Raw genomic sequence first — 23,685 nt, 5'->3', positions numbered from 1 at the left:
ACACCTGCCTAATATCGTGTAGGGCCCGTGTGAGCACACAGAAGTGCCGTAACATGATGCGGCATGCACTTGACTAGTGCTGGAGGGAAGTGACACCATGAATCCTACAGGGCCGTCCATAAATTCGTAAGAGTATGAGGGGGTGAAGATCTCTTCTGAACAGCATGTTGCAAGGCATCTTAGATATGCTCAATAATGCTCATGTCTGGGGAGTTTGGTGGCCAGCAGAAGTGTTTAAACCCAGCCAGTCTATAACAATTCTGGATGTGTGGGTTGTCACGTTGTCCTGCTGGAATTGCCCAAGTCTGTCGGAATGCACAATGGACGTGAATGGATGCAGGTGATCAGACAGTGTGCTTACGTAAGTGTCACCTGACAGAGTCATATCTAGATGTATCAGGGGTCCCATAACACTCCAACAGTACACACCCCACACCATTTCAAAGCCTCTACAACCTTGAACAGTCCCCTGCTGACATGCAGGGTCCATGGTTGTCTCCAGACCCGTACACGTTTATCTGCTCGATACAAATTGGAACGAACTTTGTCTGACAAGGCAACATGTTTCCAGTCGTCAACAGTCCAATGTTGGTGCTGAAGGGCTAGGCGAGGCATAAAGCTTTATGTCGTGCAGTCATCAAAGAGATACGAGTGGGCCTTAGACTCCTAAAGCCCATATCGATGATGTTTCATTGAATGGTTCACACACTGACACTTGTTGATGGCCCAGCACTGAAATGTGCAGCAATTTGTGAAACAGTTGAACTTCTGCCACACTGAACGATTCTCTTCAGTTGTCATTGGTCCCAATCTTGCAGAATATTTTTCCGGCCACAGAGGTGTTGGAGATTTGATGTTTTACCGAATTCCTGACATTCATGGTATATTTGTGAAATGGACAGGAAAAATCCACACTTTGGCGCTACCTCGGAGATGCTGTGTCCCATCGCTCATGCGCTGACTATAACACCAAATTTCAAACTCACTTAAATCTTGATAACCTGCCCACCACAATGCCGCAGTCTGCCTGTTCACATATCTCTGTATTTGAATACACATGTCTGTACCAGTTTCTTTAGTGCTTCAGTGTATAAAAGAAAGCTAGACTATGATACGTTAAAGGAAACCCTGGCCTACATAAACTGGCATCAGGTAGGCCTATATGAAACAGAAGATATTAATGAAAAGTGGGACAAATTTTATATAACATAAAGCCATTGTCTTAATAATGTGTGCCCGGTGGTAAAAAAAAAAAAACTAAGGAAAACTGACAGTTTCAAGAATCTTAAACTTGCCCCTGTGTTTTAAAATTAAAGGAAGATATGAAGGACTACACATTCTTTTTAGAGACACCAAACTGCAGTACTTCTAATTTAAATGCAAACCCTGTATAGAAACCTACAAGGTCTTAAGACATTAAAAGCACAAATGTATGCAGAACAGAGGCAAAAAATGGTTCAAATGGCTCTAAGCACTATGGGACTTAATACCTGATGTCATCAGTCCCCTAGACTTAGAACTACTTAAACCTAACTAACCTAAGGACATCACACACGTCTATGCCCGAGGCAGGATTCGAACCTGCGACCATAGCAGCCGCGTGGTTCCAGACTGAAGTACCTAGAACCGCTCGACCACAGTGGTGAGCAGTGAGGCAATCCAGCAATGTTAGCAAAACAGCATGGAGTATAATAAACAAGGAAAGCTGGGGCAGCGACACTGCAGTGTGCAATAACATAATAAGAGGCAATGAAAATTTTCTGAGTGACCCAAAGGAAGTATGTGAGAGATTCATAGACCAATTTAGTAATACACATAGGGACAATTTGAATGACCCACCACAAATGATAAATAACTCATTCTTCCTGAGGTATGTTAGAGAAATGGCAATCCTGAAAACCATTCGCAACTTAAAAGCAAATACATCGACAGGCTGGGATGACATCTGAGCCAAATTTCTGGGAGATTGCAGTAATGAATTAATAGAGCCACAACAACATTTAATAAATGGCTCTTCCCGTCAGGGGTCATTTCCTGACTTGTTAAAAGTTTGTGAAATATGACCAGCGCATAAAAAAGGAATAAGTAGAGATATACAAAATAATGGGCCTATTTTATTAACATCAGAACTTAGTAGGTTGTTGGAAAGGCTACTCCTTGATCAACTTGAATCATTTTTTCTGCAAGTACATTAAAAAGCTCTCAGGAAGGGCAGGTCTACAATAACAGCTGTAGCTACATTTTTTACAAACGGTATTGGATGAACTTGATGATGAAAACAAAGTTATTGGCACCTAATTAGTCCTATCCAAGGCCTTTGACTCTGTCAATCATTCCATTCTTCTATATAAATTAGAAATTTATGGAGCCAGAGGTGTGGCATTAGATTTGTTAAGATCTACCTTGCTGACAGGAGACAGTGTGTTAAGCTGTACCATACAAATGGGGGACATACACAAACAGTAAAATCATCTTATAAGATTGTTAACTGTCGAGTCCCTCAAGGAAGCACCATTGGTCCTTTTTTGTTTATTGTATAGTACATCAATGATATATCAATTACACAAAATTCAAACCTTGTAAATTACGCCAACAATACCTCCTTCACAAGCTGGGGCTCTACAAATCAGTTGGCAGCGCAAAATAATACAGAGAACATTAGCCTCATCATAGCTAACACTTGGTTTAAGAATCATGATAGAAGGTTGTATACCTGGAAGAACCCCGGAGATACTAAAAGGTATCAGATAGATTATATAATGGTAAAACAGAGATTTAGGAACCAGGTTTTAAATTGTAAGACATTTCCAGGGGCAGATGTGGACTCTGACCACAATCTATTGGTTATGACCAAGGGAGAGCATAAGGGAACAACTGACAGGAATGGGGGAAAGAAATACAGTAGAAGAAGAATGGGTAGCTTTGAGGGATGAAGTAGTGAAGGCAGCAGAGGATCAAGTAGGTAAAAAGACGAGGGCTAGTAGAAATCCTTGGGTAACAGAAGAAATATTGAATTTAATTGATGAAAGGAGAAAATATAAAAATGCAGTAAATGAAGCAGGCAAAAAGGAATACAAACGTCTCAAAAATGAGACTGACAGGAAGTGCAGAATGGCTAAGCAGGGATGGCTAGAGGACAAATGTAAGGATGTAGAAACTTATCTCACTAGGGGTAAGGTAGATACTGCCTACAGGAAAATTAAAGAGACCTTTGGAGATAAGAGAACCACTTGTATGAACATCAAGAGCTCAGATAGAAACCCAGTTCTAAGCAAAGAAGGGAAAGCAGAAAGGTGGAAGGAGTATATAGAGGGTCTATACAAGGGCGATGTACTTGAGGACAATATTATGGAAATGGAAGAGGATGTAGATGAAGATGAAATGGGAGATACGAAACTGCGTGAAGAGTTTGACAGAGCACTGAAAGACCTGAGTCGAAACAAGGCCCCCGGAGTAAACAACATTCCAGTAGAACTACTGACGGCCTTGGGAGAGCCAGTCCTGATGAAACTCTACCATCTGGTGAGCAAGATGTATGAAACAGGCGAAATACCCTCAGACTTCAAGAAGAATATAATCATTCCAATCCCAAAGAAAGCAGGTGTTGACAGATGTGAAAATTACCGAACAATCAGTTTAATAAGCCACAGCTGCAAAATACTAACACGAATTCTTCACAGACGAATGGAAAAACTAGTAGAAGCCGACCTCGGGGAAGATCAGTTTGGATTCCGTAGAAATACTGGAACACGTGAGGCAATACTGACCTTACGACTTATCTTAGAAGAAAGATTAAGGAAAGGCAAACCTACGTTTCTAGCATTTGTAGACTTAGAGAAAGCTTTTGACAATGTTGACTGGAATACTCTCTTTCAAATTCTAAAGGTGGCAGGGGTAAAATACAGGGAGCGAAAGGATATTTACAATTTGTACAGAAACCAGATGGCAGTTATAAGAGTCGAGGGGCATGAGAGGGAAGCAGCGGTTGGGAAGGGAGTGAGACAGGGTTGTAGCCTCTCCCCAATGTTATTCAATCTGTATATTGAGCAAGCAGTAAAGGAAACAAAAGAAAAATTTGGAGTAGGTATTAAAATCCATGGAGAAGAAATAAAAACTTTGAGGTTCGCCGATGACATTGTAATTCTGTCAGAGACAGCAAAGGACTTGGAACAGCAGTTGAACGGAATGGATGGTGTTTTGAAGGGAGGTTATAAGATGAACATCAACAAAAGCAAAACGAGGATAATGGAATTTAGTCGAATTAAGTCGGGTGATGCTGAGGGTATTAGATTAGGAAATGAGACACTTAAAGTAGTAAAGGAGTTTTGCTATTTGGGGAGCAAAATAACTGATGATGGTCGCAGTAGAGAGGATATAAAATGTAGACTGGCAATGGCAAGGAAAGCGTTTCTGAAGAAGAGAAATTTGTTAACATCGAGTATAGATATAAATGTCAGGAAGTCATTTCTGAAAGTATTTGTATGGAGTGTAGCCATGTATGGAAGTGAAACATGGACGGTAAATAGTTTGGACAAGAAGAGAATAGAAGCTTTCGAAATGTGGTGCTACAGAAGAATGCTGAAGATCAGATGGGTAGATCACATAACTAATGAGGAAGTATTGAATAGGATTGGGGAGAAGAGAAGTTTTTGGCACAACTTGACCAGAAGAAAAGATCGGTTGGTAGGACATGCTCTGAGGCATCAAGGGATCACCAATTTAGTATTGGAAGGCAGCGTGGAGGGTATAAATCGTAGGGGGAGACCAAGAGATGAATACACTAAGCAGATTCAGAAGGATGTAGGTTGCAGTAGGTACTGGGAGATGAATAAGCTTGCACAGGATAGAGTAGCATGGAGAGCTGCATCAAACCAGTCTCAGAACTGAAGACAACAACAACAACAACAACAACATAGAATATCTCACCAAAAACAAACTGGCACTAAATAAGGGCCGGCCGCGGTGGTCTAGCGGTTCTAGGCGCTCAGTCCGGAACCGTGCGACTGCTACGGTCGCAGGTTCGAATCCTGCCTCGGGCATGGATGTGTGTGATGTCCTTAGGTTAGTTAGGTTTAAGTAGTTCTAATCTAGGGCACTGATGACCACAGATGTTACGTCCCATAGTGCTCAGAGCCATTTGAATTTGAACTAAATAAGGACAAGACAATTCTGATGGAGTTTCTGTTAAATTTTAAATCAAGAGAAGTGGATACTCAGCCAGAGCTATCAGTTGAAACAATTGATAAAGATAAAATCCTGGGTATTATAGTAGATGAACATCTTACAAGGAAGGAGCAAATCAGCTATAGGCCTATGTGTAAAAACATCTCCTGTACACCTACCCAGTAAAACGTGTTTCTAGCATAATAGCACCACCTGTCTTGAGACAAATCTATTTTGGAATCATACATTCCTACCTACTAAATGGTATCGAGATTTAGGGTGGGGCATCAATGGTATACTTGGATAGGACTTTCAAAGCCCAGAAAAGATCAATTAGGATAATATCTATATTAGTAAATGTCAGTCCTGTAGAGAATAGTTCATTACATATAATCTGCTAGTTCAGTGTATTCACTGTATGTTCCCAGGACTATACTGCTCATAAAAGAAAATATGGAGCATAGTATCATCAATTGTAAAATCCATAATTATAATACAAGAACAAGAGAGGATTACCACATAAAATTTAGCAATAAACAAGCAACAGTTGTAGTACATTTTCTGCCAGAAGACATTTTTGTAACTGACTTCCAAATATTAGAAAACTGTTAAACGGAAACATATTTAAGACAAAATTAAAGCAACTTATAATTGCTAAATGCATATACACATTCAAAGATTTTTAATGTTGTTGTGTAAAATTTGTCTTTATTTCTAAACTCTTATTAATTTTCATATATTTATAAACAAACTATGTCCACGACTGTAACAGTTATTATGGAGAAATAAACCATTTATACATTTATCATTCATAGAAATTCTGTTTGGCTCTTCTCTACGAAAATATGGTTATTTCATCTCGTGTGTTAGTCCCTTGGGAACCATCGCATGGCAAAGTTAACAAAAGTCAGTAGGGCACTGAACTCATTACTGCCTCGTTACTTCAAGGCTGGTAACAGAAATTAAAAAAGCGCACCGTGAGGTCATGACTGTCGGAGTGGTTTTTATTTGGTCATATCAATCGCAAGAATACTTGGCAGCTGTTAGTTGTATACGATAGTACAAGAAACAAACACAGCACGCTAAATTTCAGATCTGGGATGATGTATGTGTCCAAATGTGAAAAGAGCTCTAGTTTTTTTGGTACTCGAAGCAAATGCACGAAGAATGACAGAGGTCGGTGGATATACTACACATGTGAAGTTATTTGCATTACGCCTGCAGCAAAAATGTGACAAGACATGATATTTACTACTGACAACCGAATGAAATAGTTGACAAATCTTTTCTTACAAAAATCTTACCAGGTTTGTCGTGCTTCTTTTACCTCTGCTCTTTCATCTGGGATTCATTCTGTCGCATTTTCTCTACGAAAAAATAACTTTTAACGCGTTCACAACGTATACAACACCACCATAAACAAAACGCACGTGTTGAAACAGCAGAAAATAAACGCAACGCTATATACATCGTATCTTTGGTACAGTGCATAGTATTCTCTTTGGCCGAAGCTCAATGCGCAACATTAAAGCACTATGATCATAGATAGTTAACACATTTTAAATAAAAGACTGTAGCAAATCAAGCTGTTAAGAGTGTTAGTGTTTGTGACGTAATATTAGAGAAGAGTGGATTAACAGGTAATGTTTTCTTACAAATATTTACTGTTTCAGACATATAAACGAAGCTTTTATTGGACATTTATAATACTTTCTCTCATATGTCAGCAGTGTTGCTCAAAGGGTTTCCGAAAAATTTTTCTTTCTGCGATTTATTTATTTTGTTTGAGTTCTCAACTTTTTGTGCGTGCTTACAAGAAGTGGATGTTACACGACCCATGTTTTTTAACACTCACAGCGATTTTAACATGCATGTGTTAAATGTGATTCTCGATGTTGTGTTGTAGTACTTTTTTTCTTTATTTGCTTGACAGTTAGGCAGTTTTGGTATTTACGACATGAGTCAATATTTTACACCATCTCTTTAGCAAACAGTTAGTACAAGTAATTTCACGAGACCTTGTAACAGAAGTAGCCCGTAGATTATTTGCTGTTCATATAGGAAATTATCCTGGGCGTTTAAGAGAAGAGTGAGTGTGTGTGTGTGTGTGTGTGTGTGCGCGCGCGCAAGAGGAGGAGAGAGAAGGGGGGGTGGTGATGCTAGGTTTGTGGGGCGTCAACAGTGCAGTCATTAGTGCCGTCATCAATGCCCATACAAAGTCCCAATTTTTACACAGTCCAATCCAGCCACTGTCACAAATGATGATGATGATGATAGGATGAGGACAACACAAACACCCAGCGCCTGGGCAGAGAAAATCCAAACCTGGCCGGGAACGCGCGCTATTGCCGTCTGTTTCAGCTACCAGAGAACCACGGTTTTGCAATTAAAAATCAGATCCAGAGTCGTTTGCTTATCATAGCGCCAACAGTTTTACAGTGCAGTTATATGGAATAAGTCTGAAATACCGCAGCAGTGAGATGGGATGAACTGTTTTTACAGTCGCTTCTTAAATGAGGTACAAATGTACTGTGTGCATTAAGAATAATCGCTTTTGTATTTCATCAATCAGATTCAGAAAAAAAAATTGAACTTCAAATGCCTCTCACCTCTTCATTCCACTCTGTTTACTAGCTTTTTTTCATAATCGGTTTTCTTTTTCTTGTGTATCTTGAAGAGATGAACAGTTTTCCAAAACTCTTCAAATACCAGGATTTAATAAAGTGAGCTGGCAATGTTGTTAGGAACTGAGTTCACATTGTGATGGAGCCGCATTGAAATCTTCAATCATCCATAGAGATTTGTGTTTTCTGTGAGTTCTCTGAATTATTAAAGGTAAATGACTGAATTGTGATGTCAGAAAAGGACAGTGTTGATTTCCTTCACCATCTTTGTTCAGTCTGAATTTGTAGCCTGTGATTACCTTGTTGTCAATAGGATGCTGAACCAAATCTCCTTTCTTATCTGATATTATGTTACCAAATCAGTTAAATCATAGATTCTGAAAGAAATGGTTGCCGTCTGGTACAAATTATAAATTTCAATGATATTTTCGCCATAAATTCCCTCTTTTTGCCATCAGTTCTTCCAAATTTGTTATAACATCATTTAAGCACACCCGAGAACCCTGAAACCAGACTTTAGGCACACTGAATTCAGTTTTGTGTAACTCGGTTATTTGTATTGCTCCTGCTGAAATAACTGTCAGTATCCATCAGTTTAACAGTGGCATTCTGTAAGATATGAATTTGTTTCTGTATTTGAAGGTAGTGCTATTAACTACTTTGCTCAAAAGTTTTTCTGTAGTAGATATTTCTCCAAGATATATTTGTTAAAGAGGCCCTTCATCTAATGTGTTTGATTTTAAAATCTTTACATGAAATCTGTGCTTAGTTTTTCATTAGCAGCAGTCATACTTACTTTCTGCTCAAGAGATAAGTGTTTGAATTGTTATCTTACATTATAAACATTTGTTAACAGTAAAAGGATTAACTTTTGCAATCATTAAAATAAATATTTTTGTGAGATCATTGTCTGCTTTGATCATTATTGATATATTATTATCTCTTATCACTATTTACTGCGTACACAAGCAAAATGTAATTTGGGGCCAAAGTTACATATTGGACCCCCGCCCCGGAACCTCTGTTGTGGCGACTGTCTGATCTTTGGTCCATCGAAGATGACAGTTTGGTTATGAGTTGTTAACTTTTACATAATTTGGCAGTATGTTGTCACTCTCTACTGTATGGATGACACACTAATAGCGAGATTCAAAAGAGCAACAGTTTTTGTTAGATGTTTGATACCCATCCTCCCCTACCTTTCCCTCGCCTTCAGCTCATGGTCTAGTGGCTAGCATTGGTGCCTCTGGATTGTGGGGTTCTGGGTTCGGTTCCCGGCCAGGTTTGAATTTTCTCTGCCCAGGCGCTGGGTGTTTGTGTTGTCCTCATCCTATCATCATCATCATCATTTGTGACAGTGGCTGGATTGGACTGTGTAAAAATTGGGACTTTGTATGGGCATTGATGACGGCACTGATGACTGCACTGTTGACGCCCCACAAACCTAGCATCACCACCCCCCCTTCTCTCTCCTCCTCTTACGCTTGATGCTGTTATGTTGTGGTTTTCAGTCCAGAGACTGGTTTGATCAGCTCTGCATGCTACTCTGTTCTGTGCAAGCTTCTTCATCTCCAAGTAACTGCAGCACACAACATCCTTTTGAATCTGCTTTGTGTATTCATCTCTTGGTCCCCCTCCCCCTTTGACTCGCCACTCTTAGGGGGGTTTGTACTTGGCTACCATGGGGCCCCATCCTTTGCAGCAATTTTTCCCTTCTGTGCTGCGTGTCTATCCTCTTGCTATTCTTTTTTTCCCTTCTTTGGGGAATATGTCTAGGGTATTCTTGGGAATGTTCTGCATTCTGTTGCAGATGTGCGAACAATCTCGCCTTTGTTTTTCACTCCCTTTTCCTTTCTTTGTTTCCCTTCTCCTCTTGTTCCTGCGCTTCAGCATTTGAGGATACTCTTTTCTTTCTTCTTCCTCCTTGTGGGCTCCTGAAGGCTGGCCCACGTGCCTGACGCGTAACAGCTGATTGGGTAACGTGTAATTCCCAGCCCCATGTCGGACAGGTAGGGTTCGCACATACCCCCTGGTACAGGCCAGGCCCAGGGAGGGGTGATTGTCTAAGCTGTAACCTTCCCAAATTGCCGGTTGGCCCCTCCTTCAGGTGTTCAGGATGTGTGACCTGAGGTGTGACAAATAACCTAAGGTGGGTGCGCCCTCTTATGAAGGGGGCCTCCAGTTGTAAGGAGCATGCAATCGGAGACACTGGCAATCATTGGGGATTTCCTCTGCGATGAGTCAATCATCTTCCCACTCAACTTCTACAAAATGTAAACCCAACGAGGCTAATGATTCATCGTGTAATGATAGAGGTAGATTCCTCCTTAGTGCCCACCTGCACTCTCCTTTTTCGATTTCACAGAGTGGTGCTTGTGTCCAAGCTCAAAGCAGGCTATGAAATTATCAGCGTCCGGCCATACATTTCAAACCTGCTGCGCTGCTACCAGTGTAATTGTTTTAACCACACTAGAACGTCTTGTTGACACCCAGCCACTTGTGTCACCTGTGGTAGGGATGCGCTTGAGGGCGATTGTCCTCCTCCTCGCAATTGTCCTTCTCCTCCTCCCCGCTGTATCAACTGTAATGGCAGCCGTGCCGCCTCCTCTCAGGAGTGTCCAGTGTATCTTGATGTGTGGGCTGTTTAACAGATCTGGGTAAAGGAAAAGGTGCCTTATCCAGTTGCTCCCAAGTTAGTGGGTAGTCACAAACCCCATGTTCTCACGTCTGGTACCTACAGTTCTGTTCTTGTTATCCCTTGATCCATGAAGGACATAGCCACGCAGACTTGCAACCTCCAATTCAGCTCTGAGGCCGTGAAGCTGACCAGTGTCAAGGTAGCATGGCAATGCTGCGCAACAAGCCGTCGATCACTCCCCCAAGGGGTGAAACCACCAGCTACACAACCGGTTGGTCGGAAAGTACAGGAGGAGTACTCCTGTGAAGACTTCCTCTGTCCACGCAGCCAAACAACACCCGGAAAGGCTCGAAAAAGTCCTCCAAAGGCAAACGGTCTTTTTCTTCGCCACCTCAATGATCCTCTTCGATGGTGTTGGCACGTGATACCTTTACTCGGCCAGCCTCTGTGTCACCGCTGCGCACCAACAACCATTTTCGGCATTTGACTCCACAGACCGACCGCCCAAGCAAGCTGATGCTTTAGCGCCTCTTACCCAGCTGTCACCTGCAGCCGCCAAGGTGACACCCCACGTCTCTTCATCGTGATTCTCCTCCAGTGAAATGTTTGTGGCCTTTAGTCCCACAAAGAGGAATTATGGCTGCTTTTAACATCACAGCATCCCCTCGTACTCTGCCTTCAGGAAACGAAATTGCACCCTCATTACCGTTTTGAGCTTTCACTTTTCTTACTGATTCGTTTTGACCTTTCCCCTGAGGTTGGCATTCCCTCTCGTGGAGGCATTATGCTGCTCATACAGATTGACATGCATAGTCAACCCATCTCGCTGACTATCAATCATCAAGCTGTGGCAGTTCACCTTTCCTTTCCTTCCCCACCTGGCAGACTTCCTTCAACTAACTGGGCAGCTACCTCCCCCTTTTTGCTACTCGGTGACTTTAATGCACATCATCTGCTTTGGGGCTCTCCCAGAACCTGTCACAGAGGTGCCCTCCTGGCTGACCTTCTTAACCACCTTAACACTGGAGCACCCTCTTGCCATTTGGACCGATCCTTCTGCACTGCCCAGCTTGCCCATCGTCTTGAGTGGTTCAGTCTTTCTGATACCTACTCGAGCGACCATTTCCCGTGTGCTATCCGTTTGCTGACCCCTAGCCCATCCGCATACACAAAATGACAGCTCCCTGGCGTCCTTCGAAGAAAAAGATTTCCCCAGTTGTGATGACCAGGTTGAATATCTCACAAAACATTAACCTTACTGCTGCAGAATGTTCCATTCCGTGCACTTCCTCTCTGCCACATTATGTCCTGGTCCCTTAGTGGACTGAGGCATGTTGTGACACAATTCACGCACGTAGACGTGCTCACCGGGTTTTTATCCACCACCCTACACTGGCAAACCGCATTCATTATAAACAGATGCGTGCAAAGTGTCATCGCATTCTTCAGTATAGCTAAAGAACTAGCTGGATTTCATTCACTAGTTTGTTTAACAGTTCCACACCTTGCTCTGTCGTGTTTGCCAACCTCCGACAGCTCTCTGGAGCCAAGATCCATTCCCCAATTTCCAGCCTGACAGTCACTGATGATGTCATCATGGACCCTATTGCTGTCTCCAACACCTTGGGCTGCCATTTTGCGGAAGTTTTGAGCTCTTCCCACAATCGCACTACCTTCCTCCATCGAAACGAGTGGAGGAGGCGAGGGCGTTACCCCTCTCTTCTCCGAATCGTGAGTGCTACAGTGCCCTTTTTACTATGTGGGAGCTAGATCATGCTCTCAGTTCATCCCGATCCTCCACCCCAGGACCAGACACCATCCTCATTCAGATGTTGCAGCACCTTTCTCTTGCGAGCAAGCACTTTCTGCTTAACACGTACAACCACATCTGGGTGGTGGTCACATTTCCTGGACACTGGTGTGAAGCCTCCATCATACCCATACCTAAGCCCGGTAAGGACAAAAATCTTCCTTCTAGCTACCACTCGATCTCTCTTACCAGCTGCATTTGCAAGGTGACTGAACATACGATTCATGCCCGGCTGGTGTGGTGGCTCGAGGCTCGCAATTTACTGATGAATGCACAGTGTGGATTTAGAGTGCAGCGTTCTGCTGTTGACCATCTTGTTATTTTGTCCATCCATGTCGTGAATGGTTTTCTGCAGAAATCCCAGACTGGGGCCGTGTTTTTCGGTTTGGTGACGGCCTAAGACACCTGCTGGAGAATTGGTATCCTCTGTACTCTTTACACATGGTGCTTCCGTGGGTGCCTGCCCTGTTTTCTTTGGGCAGTTTTAAAAGACCGAGTTTTCACGGCGCGTGTAGTTTCTGCCTTGTCAGACACCATTTATCCAGGAAAATGGTGTGCCTCAGGGTTCCGTGCTGAGCATCGTCCTCTTTGCTATTGCTATTAATCCTATAATTGCCTGTCTCCCACTGGGCATCTCCGGCTCTCTTTTTGTAGACTTATTTCGACATCTATTACAGTTCTCCACGGACCTGTCTCATAGACCTGAGTGGCATCTTCAGCGCTGTCTTGATTGTCTTTACTCCTGGAGCGTTGACAATGGCTTTTGCTTTTCCCCTGACAAAACCATCTGTATCAATTTCTGGCAGCACAAATGGTTTCTCCCACCATCTCTACATCTTGGGTCTGTTGCCCTTCCGTTCGTTGAAACCACGAAATTTCTGGGGCTCATGCTTGATAGGAAACTCTCTTGGTCCTCCCATGTGTCTTACCTGACAGCCTGCTGTTTTTGATCCCTCAATCTCCTATGTGTCCTCAATGCTACTTCCTGGGGTGCCAATTGAACCACTCTCCTTCATTTGTACTGATCCCTTGTCTGTTCGAAACTAGACTATGGGTGCTTTGTTTATGCGTCTATGCACCCATCCCTCTTACACTGTCCAACACTATGCACCATCATGGCATCTGTTCGGCCGCAGGCGCCTTTTACACCAGCCTGGTTGAGAGTCTGTATGCTGAAGCTGCTGAACTACCACTGTCCTACTGCTGTGACTTTCTCCACAGCAGGTATGCATGCCATTTGTCTGCCATGCATGGCCACCCATCCTATGCCGCCTCCTGTGATGATTCCACAGAATACATCTGGTGACACAGCCTTTCCAATTGTGTCCTTTGCTCAGACTCATTCAGTGCCCTCCAAAGTCTATGTGCGCTGTCAGGGTGTATACGACCCGGGACAATCGGGAGATCCGGGAAAAACCCGGGAATTTTTTCATCCGGGAGAAAACCGGGAAAAACCCGGGAATTTTTTAGAATTCCGGGAATTTTTCATTATTTTAGGTTTGCAATTTTTCATTATTTTAGGTTTGCAATTTTTGCAATATTGACTGGTAAGAATCGATGCTCTAACAAAGGATATTACTCTATCCCGCTACTGCAGAATAATACTACAACAATAAAACGTGAACGAGAAAAAAATATGAAAATAAAACATAAATTGCAAAGGAAATGTGCCATGTACAACAACAAAACACAGTGCTCATACAAACGTTTGCTGACAACAAAATGTGTCAAAGGTGTTAGGAAGACTATGCAATGCTTTATAACAACAAAATGTCTCCGATGAGAGTGACGTCACAACGGTTTAACTAGATTCGTTATAGGAGTTACGAGTGGGCTCATGCGCATGCGCAGTTGAGTGGCGGGGCAATCCGATGTATCTGACCCGAATGACAATTACGGGGGTGGAGGGGGCACCAAATCCATATTCTTGAGAAGAAAAAAATCATGTTTCACAAAGAGCCTAGCATCCAGCGCACGTTGGTCTACCGATTACTCATGATTTTGAAACTCATCCCTCTTGGTTTTTGAACGCACTCTGTAAGTTGATTTCTGAATGAATCATAAGTTAATTTTTGAATGTGTGCCTAGTGTACGTGATGTCTGTCAGGGGAATCCTCGCCGCATCTAGAAATAAACTTTCCTGCAAGCAAAAGGGGACCGGGTTATACGAGCTGAGCAGAGTAAAGCCGAACGAGTGAACGCCAACCGCTGTCTGATTATGTGGTTGATTGGGCTTGGAATGATCAGCTGTGCTACAATTACTAGCGAAATCCATAGAGTCAGACTACCAGAGTGGAAATAAACGACTAACAGGAATAACAGGTAAGAAAGATTACGTATTAACACAGTTTTAATCTGCCAGGAAGTTTCATATCAGCGCACACTCCGCTGCAGAGTGAAAATCTCATTCTGGAAACATCCCCCAGGCTGTGGCTAAGCCATGTCTCCGCAATATCCTTTCTTTCAGGAGTGCTAGTTCTGCAAGAGCTTCTGTAAAGTTTGGAAGGTAGGAGACGAGATACTGGCAGAAGTAAAGCTGTGAGGACCGGGCGTGAGTCGCGCTTCGGTAGCTCAGATGGTAGAGCGCTTGCCCGCGAAAGGCAAAGGTCCCGAGTTCGAGTCTCGGTCGGGCACACAGTTTTAATCTGCCAGGAAGTTTCATATCAGCGCACACTCCGCTGCAGAGTGAAAATCTCATTCAAGATTACGTATTATCTTCTCGGTGTATCCAAGAAAATGAAATTTTGTCAGAAAATTTTTGGCCAGATCGCTCCACTTGTAAGGGCCAGTTGTACAGCCCCCTTCTAGCAGCCGATTAACTTCTATTCTGGAAGTAGGGCGGAAAGTGGTTTGTACGAACATAACAACGCCTAACCAGAGAATAATCAGGGATAACTAAACCGGTGATTCTGGCAGGGTTAGTGAAGTTAACCAGCGACTAAATTTTGACAAAGGCAGGAATAGTTCCAAAGTTAGTCATGACAAGATTGTTTGTTAGAACGAGGAACGGGGACATCACACCAATTAGGGAAGAATATGACGATTCCAAATTTAAGTAAAAATCTCGTACTACTACTTTTCGATCTCATGCTCGAGAAACTGGGTCGTATGAATGAAATGTGAAACTATTTTCTAACATTAAATTATTTGCTTGTAGTAGGCCTAATAGGCATTTTATGTTGGTCTTCGTGAATTATATTCTGTCGTGTTATAAAAATGACCATTTGTGCAAAAACAGTCTCGTTTATTTGGTATGTGTTACAATTTCTGCAGTGTTAGAAAGACCTATTTTGTTTTATCTAGCAGACAGCGACAAAATAAACGTAATCAGATTTGAGACACCACACCAGTCATGGGTAGTATTTGTATTGACAACTTACGCAGCATTAGACAACGATATTTCGGCCTCTTTTCTTTTATGACATAACGTAAGATCTTTTAATGTTTTACACATACGAACATACGGGCTTCCTGCGTCATCGTAGCTGCCAAAGCGCGGTGGCGCCTCTTGCCTGGCACTCTCTGACGACTGCTGAAACGAACCTATTTCTAACAGGTCGCGGGAAATTATTGCGAATGGCTGTTTGAAAAACGTTACTTTCAAAGCAAATTTCCTCTTTCGCAAGTGGAACTATGTGTGAGAATGTGCGATGAATTCCTTAAATCACAGAGTGTTTGATGACGAGCGATTAGAAGTATTTAGAGCCCAGATCAGACAATCGTGTCGTTACTATGAGCAAATTGATGTAGTGCTACGGGAAGCTCTCGCTCCTCTGCGGTAGCTCATTTATTTGTGGAAAACTTTGAGAACAAGTCACTGGACTCGGCTAAAAATTTTACTGGCACATTTGTGTGATGTATCTTAAAGTGTAACATGGGCAAGAAAAATCAACATTATATGTGAAAGCTTAGCTTCTGTTGCAGCTTATTAACCTTAGAGACCAATGTTGTACGTGAAAGCTTTGCTTTTCTTGTAGCAACACTATGTATATTAATTTAAAACATTAACTTTTCCTGTTTGTGTATCCGCGCTACTTAACAGTGATGTTGCTATTAGCGGACTACATCACGTGTCCTACGCTCTGAATATCCGCTGTCATCGGCTGGCGGGATCACGTGACATGAGCAATGACTCGCTCACAAAAGCGTATCGTAATCTCGATTACATGGTTCGGAAAGTAACATGCTGTGTTTGGTGGGATTCGAATTTATACTTTCGTGATACGAAAATATACAGCGTACTTATTGATGCAAAAAAAGTGTATTTTTAACCGGGAAATCCGGGAAAAATCCGGGAATTTTTTTTCCTTGTCCATGTATACACCCTGGCTGTACACTGCTCACTCAGCTGCATATTGAGCATTGCCTTTTTACCCATCGTCATTTGCTAAGTGGTGCTACCCCACCACTTTGTACACATTGCACCCAACTTTTTACTGTCTGCCACTTCCTGCTGCAATGCCCCTCTTTTTTTTATGTTCCAGCTTGGGTTTGCCATCTGATTTATCAGCTGTTTTAGTGAATGACACGCAAGCTGTCCACCGCTCTGCTGAAGCTATATGGCGAAGGCCATTTAATTTTTAGTTTTGGACCTCCATTTCTGTATTTATTTATTTATTTATTTTTTTAATCCCTTTTTCCATGTGCCTGTTTTTAGCTGTCTCCTATTCTGTCCATTGGGACTGACGTTTAGTTGTTTAACTCCTACCTGTGCTCATCTTCTTTAGTTTTGACTTGGGCACGTATGACCCCATTTTTTTGTGCCCTAAAACAAATCTTGGTCTTCCTCTATGATTTTTACCCTCCATGCTTCCCTCCAATACTAACTTGGTGATTTCTTGATGCCTCAGAACATGTCCTACCAACTGATCCCCTCTTCTAGTCCAAGTTGTGCCACAAATTCCTCTTCTCCCCAGTTCTGTTCAGTACCTCCTCATTAGTTATGTGATTTACCCATACAATCTTGAGCATTCTTCTGTAGTACCAAATTTCAGAAGCTAAACTATTTATCGTCCATGTTTCACTTTCATACATGGCTACAGTCCGTACAAATACTTTCAGAAAAGACTTCCTGAAACTTACGTCTATACCCAATGTTAACAAATTTTCTCTTCTTCAGAAACACTTTTCTTGCAATTGCCAGTCAGCATTTTATATCCTCTCTACTTTGACAACCATCAGTTATTTTGCTCCCTAAATAGCAAAACTCGTCTACTACTCATTTCCTAATCTAATTCCCTCAGCATCACCTGATTTAATTCGACTATATTCCATTATCCTCGTTTTACATTTGAGATATTCATCTTATATCCTCCTCTCAAGACACTGTCCATTCTGTCCAACTGCTCTTCCAGGTCTTTCGCTGTCTGACAGAATTACAGTGTCATCGGCGAACTTCAAAGTTTTTATTTATTCTCCATGGATTTTAATCCCTACTCCAAATTTTTCCTTTGTTTCCTTTACTGCTTGCTCAATATACAGATTGAATAACATCAGGGATAGGCTACAACCCTGTCTCACTCCCTTCCCAACCACTGCTTTCCTTTTATGGCCCTCGACTCTTATAACTGCCATCTGGTTTCTGTACAAATTGTAAATAGGTTTTCATTCCCTGTATTGACCCCTGCCACCTTTAGAATTTGAAAGAGAATATTCCTGTCATCATCGTCAAAAGCTTTCTCTGAGTCTACAAAACGTAGGTTTGTCTTTCCTTAATCTATCTCATAAGATAAGTCATAGGGTCACTATTTCCTCACATGTTGCAACATTTCTACGAAATCCAAACTGACCTAGCCCAAGGTTGGCTTCTACAGGTTTTTCCATTCGTCTGTAAAGAATTCATCTCGGTATGCTTGATGCTATGCATTGGAAAATCGTAAGTTCTTAGATTCTTGATCACTACTCATATGTTTACACTCTCAGTCCAACATTATTTAAACTATAATCATTCAGTACACTTTTACTTTACTTTTAAAATATTTACCTTTCATTAATCAAGAACCCTGTGTTTTTTGGTGATGCTGTCTGAGTTAGTGTATGTGTTTGTATGATACACAAAACATGAATCTATAGGCTTTTAATACTTTCTACAGTTGCTGGCTCCTCCAGTTTTACTTTTATTAGTGGTCAACCAGCCTAAGTATTTGAGACATGTATCTTGTTGTTGGATAAAAATCACAGTTGAAAATTATTTTGTAGCATGACTGTTAGTGTTGTTTTAATGAATTTAAATGAAGGCTTATGTTAGTTTCCAACCTCACTTGTCATTGATTTATGGGAGCTAATAACCTAGATGTTGAGTGTTCCCAGAACCAGACAGTAACGTCATTCGTGCTTTAGGCGTGTTTGTACTGGACAAACATTCTTTGCAAGTGCATAGAAGGTAGTTCAGCATTCTGCATTTTGTGTGCTACTCATCTTGTTCTGTGCAACAGTTTGATAGTAAGTGTAGACTATATAAACAATTTTGAAAAATGCCAAAAGTGACTCGGTACGTCCAAGTAAGAATTGTTGCTCACACTTACTAAAAGCAACAGTGAAGATGGTTCTGCCATTAGACTGCATCAAAGATAGGATCTTTCCTGTATCACAAAGATAACATCAGGCAGATTATTAGTGGCTAATCTACAAACTTGTATGATAAGTAACATGTGTAATACTACATAAATTGAAACACATAGTAATACTAAAATAAGAAAAAATATATATGGGTCTGTTACTTAAATGGTACACAGCTCGAATCTAAAAAAAGGGTGGGAAATAGATAAATTATTTCATTGCATATCATGCACTCATTTAGTAACACATTAATTCCATATACAATATACTCCCATCGTGTGGTTTTTGCAGTGCAGAACACATTCATTGTGCAGTCAGCATGTCCTGTCTAGAGGATTTTGTGGTCTCATAGCATTCTATTCACAGTTTTACAGTATGAAAACAGTGTGTATCATAATTAATGGAGTAAATGCATACAGTTGAAAACACAAGATACTGGAAGCAAGAGAGTCATAGTAAACATGAGCTCTAAAATGCATACCTTAATAACTGTGAACACGTCTTCATGTTCACTACTGTGAAACATGTCTCTTCTTCTGGAAGAAGGTGCTCGTAGTTCTGATGGTATGCATTTTAGAACTCATGTTTACAGACTTTTTTCCTCTAGAATTGTGTACTTTCGGCTGAGTACATTTATGACATTGATTATGAAACACCCTTTATATCTGCTTTGTTGTGTAATTTCATGAGTTATTTAACACTAACCGTTTGTTTTGTTAACAGAGGTGTGACTAAGTATCTTTAACCCTGTTTCAGTGTGACAAATGGCCTCCTGTGGATCAGTACTCGGTTCGGCAGAGGACGATGAGCTGACCTTGCCTCGAGCATCCGTCAATAAAATCATCAAGGAAATACTGCCCAATGTCCGTGTGGCAAACGAGGTCCGGGAACTGATCTTACATTGCTGCCGTGAGTTTATACACCTGTTGTCATCTGAAGCAAACGAAATATGTAATCAGCGACAAAAGAAGACCATCAATGCTGAGCACGTGTTACAAGGTGAGATTGCTAACATCACAAGACATTTGCTTAGCAAGCTACAGTGGAAACCGCTGATGACCTCGATGTTGAGCGCCCATAAACCCCCCTACAGTGGAAACCCCCTTTTATACCTCTCGAGAGACTTTAAAAAAGTGTAAAATGTGGAAAATAACATTTTAAGCTATAAAAGTTACATATAGGATACCCTTTTTCACGCACTGTGTATGATAGGTGTACATAATAGGCATCAAAATACTTCTCAGGGACTTGCTGAACTGATAACTGTCTGGGAAATAGAAACGTTTGACTCAGTTTCATAGTCCATAATCTCTGTTTTTGGAAAGCCTGCAGCTACCATTCATTATTTAAAAAATTAGACACTGCCCCATTTATGTATTTTTTCGTGTTTTTATAAGCACGACATATTTCGAAGTTTTTCTTGTTGTCAAGTGTGTATATTTACATAAGTGTTCTGTGTGGTGTTGGAGTATGTGTTGTTCTGTGTCTCTTACACTGTAGTCATTTTGAGGTTATCAGGTACTGTGCTGCCTCATTTATATAGAAAACTGCACACACCGAAACTATCACTCATGTTGTTTGTTTGCGTAAATACTGCACTTGACAACAGAAATAAATTCTCGTAACACATTTTGCTGAGCATGAAAAAATACGTAATTGGCGCCAGATTTATTGGAGCTCACAATCCTTGCAAGGCAGCATGGTATCTGATTAATTAACATAGAGCAAGAGGAAAATTCATGCAGTCCAGATGAATTTAATGAATATTTTATAGACATAGAAGAAAGCACAATAGGTGAAATTCCTGACTTCGGAGCAGATTCAGCAATTGCTGTGAAATTTAAAAATAAATGCAGGATGGTAATGTGGAAGAGAGTGTATCCAAAAACACAATAAAATTGATAGAAGACCAAAAACACTCAGGGAGCCCTGATATTTACGGTATGTCCTATACTTACTTATGGTATGTCCTGTACCATTTTAAAAACCATAGTCTGCGAGATTGCTCAACCACTGTCAGTAATAATAAATAAACGCCTACATGCCAGGGAATTTTCAGGCTTCTTGAAAGGAGCACACACAATACTAGTTAATAAAAAAGGTAATCTACATGAAGTGTCAAGATACAGGCCTATATTTATAGTACCAATGCTAGCTATGGTGAAGGAGTCCATAATGAAAGATCAGCTGTTAACTTATTTTGAAAGAAATAACATTTTTCGGAAGCGCGTTTATTTTGAAAGAAATAACATTTTTCGGAAGCGCGAGTCAACAACAACATCAGTATTTGACTTAGTTAGATATATGTCAGGGTTTTGAAGACAAGGGGTCTATAACATTGGTGCTCTGTGACCTTAGTAAGGCCCTGCTCAGGAAGCTGAAATCATATGGTATTGGGGAAGCTGTTCTACAAACTCCCTTCCTAAATAACAGATGACAGATTGTATCAGTGTAAGAAGCCGAATCAGGTGAAAAGAAGTTAAAACATGGTGTGCCATAGGGTTCGGTAATAGGCCCTGTTCTTAATTTTCGTTAATGACGTAGGCTCCAAGGGGCACACCTTGCAGTTTTCACATGACACAACTTTGTTCTCAAGAGGGGAAAATGTACTTCAAGCCGTTCATCAAGTAGAAGTCCTATTTGGTGAAGCCAAGGTCAGGTTCATCATGAACAAAATGAAAATTAATGAAGACAAAACACAGAGGATTATATGCATCCTAAGTGTTACTCGAGCACTGGGTCACATAGCAGCTGTTAAGCTTCTGGGTTTTTTCATTGATACGAAGTTAACTTGGCAACAGCACACTAAACATATATGTTCCAAACTCTAACAAGTCCCATACCTCTTGAGGAAACTAAAAAGTGTTATACCATGCCAGTAGCTATTAACAGTATACTATGCAATGTTCCACAGTCACATCAGCTACAGGCTGTTACTGTGGGACCATTCTGCAGGCTATAAGAGTGTGGGTTTTTTAAAAAGCTATGAGGATCATTACCTCGAGCAAAAAGACTGACCATTGCAAATCAGTTTTTTCCACATTAGGAGTTCTGGCTGTTTTCAGCCAATATATTTTCAACTGCTTTGTTCACACAAAGACAGATCATAAAACCTACAGAAATAGAAATGAAGTTTATCTACACAGCACTCACTATAAAGACAGTATAGATGGACCAAGATGATGTTTAACTAAGATGCAAAACAAATTGCTAATGTGAAAGTATGCTTTCCCGGCGTATACAGCTGGCGAAGAGTTCTCGGGCTTCCAGCCGGGTGGCGGTATCTTCAAACTGCGACGTTTCGACGAGTGACATACTCATCCCCTTCTGGCGAAGTGCCGAGACTTTGCGGATGCTGGACTCTTTATACCTGCGGTGTGCCCCCCACCACCTGGTCCAGAGGAGCCGGCGGGCGGGGTGGAGGGGGAAGCGGGTGCGCCGTTCGTGTCTCATGAGCTGGACACTTCTTGGTGCATTCCTGGCGTATTGCGGCTAATGCTGGATTTCAGGCCACGCTCAGTTGATAGCTTTCGTCCCTGTTCACAAGATTCTCGTGGACCCGTATTTCTATTGATTCTTTAATGACGCGATCCCAATTGATTTTGAAAACACCAGTGGGCTGTGCTGAGCCGGGAGCTATTGGGATAGCGTCATTAAAGAATCAATAGAAATACGGGTCCACAAGAATCTTGTGAACAGGGACGAAGCTATCAACTGAGCGCAGCCTGGAATCCAGCATTAGCCACAATACACCAGGAAAGCACCAAGAACCGTCCAGCTCACGAGACATGATCAGAATGTTCTGACGGAGACACGAACAGCGCACCCGCTTCCCCCTCCATCCCGCCCACTGGCTCCTCTGGACTCAGCCTCCCGTGGCCAGGTGGTGGGGGGCACACCGCAGGTATAAAGAGCCCGGCATCCGCAAAGTCTCGGCACTTCGCCAGAAGATGAGTATGTCACTCTTCGAAACGTCACAGTTGGAAGACCCCGCCACCTGGCTGGAAGCCTGAGAACTCTTCGCCAACAAATTGCTAATGGTGTCCCTAAAATTATGTAATGCTCTACCTAAGGATAATCGGCCATTTCCAATCAAACACTTCAGGAGTAAAATTTTGTGCACACTAAAAGAACAATCTTTGTACAATATAGACAAATGCTTGTCTGGTGATAGAACAGTGTCTACCTGAACTGCAACTTGGTGCCAATGAGAACTGCTGCAATTCTGCTGCTTTACTACATGATTCTGTTATTGTTGTAATGTATATTGTAATCTAGTCCTTAAATATGTTCTATAGTACACACTTTAGTATCGTAGGTGAAATTCCATTTTTTATTAATTTCAATGTGGTTATGTCATTGTAAAATTGACTCAGTCTGTCCAGCCATGACAAATAACTGCTAATAAACCTTTAAACATTTAAGCAATGGAAAGAGAGTGAAAGTGTTAACTAGTGCTAGAGGTGGCCAAATGATGAAATACGTTAAATATGGCTCAACAGAGGTGTCATGACTATTAAAACAATCATAAAACTGAGCATACAAAGTAGGGACAGTTTGGAAATAGTTGTGATTGCTCATGATATCTTTAGTTGAAATGTAATTACTCCTATCAGCCACCAGGCTGAGTAGAGCTTGGCAGCGGCGAGAGATGTGGCACAAGTTGTTCACTTTTACCCATTTACATGTTCAAATATGCTGTGTAGAGCACCTCGTGCCAAGAAACGTAACAATGCAATGTTTGTAAACACTACTTGATGGCCAACATCATGCGAGCATCGTTTTACAACAGTTTTTTCTCCATGAATATTTTCCATAAATTGTTGATGCAAAATCGGGTGCGAATTAACATTGTGGACATAGCATATTTGTTGGGAGCAATAAATAAAATC

General features: G+C 41.5%; 2 protein-coding genes across 2 annotated transcripts in view; one reads left to right on the top strand and one right to left on the bottom strand.

Annotated features, from left to right (window-relative positions):
* LOC126106499 (WD repeat-containing protein 36) overlaps positions 1 to 6,599 on the bottom strand; it is a 106,135-nt gene extending 99,536 nt beyond the window's left edge. The window contains exon 1 of the mRNA XM_049912818.1: positions 6,468 to 6,599. The gene's annotated coding sequence lies outside the window, so the exon portion shown is untranslated. The remainder of the gene's footprint in view (positions 1 to 6,467) is intronic.
* A 68-nt stretch (positions 6,600 to 6,667) lies between these two features.
* The window catches only part of LOC126106498 (protein Dr1), a 32,632-nt gene continuing 15,614 nt past the window's right edge, over positions 6,668 to 23,685 (top strand). Inside the window, exons 1-2 of the mRNA XM_049912817.1 lie at positions 6,668 to 6,803; positions 19,550 to 19,792. Coding sequence (XP_049768774.1) covers positions 19,558 to 19,792 — 235 coding nt within the window. The 5' untranslated portion in view covers positions 6,668 to 6,803; positions 19,550 to 19,557. The remainder of the gene's footprint in view (positions 6,804 to 19,549; positions 19,793 to 23,685) is intronic.

Source organism: Schistocerca cancellata, chromosome 10 (genome assembly GCF_023864275.1).
Source record: "Schistocerca cancellata isolate TAMUIC-IGC-003103 chromosome 10, iqSchCanc2.1, whole genome shotgun sequence".
NCBI lineage: Eukaryota > Metazoa > Arthropoda > Insecta > Orthoptera > Acrididae > Schistocerca > Schistocerca cancellata.
Note: the sequence above shows the minus strand (reverse complement) of the source record. Positions and strands in the feature narration are given on the sequence as shown.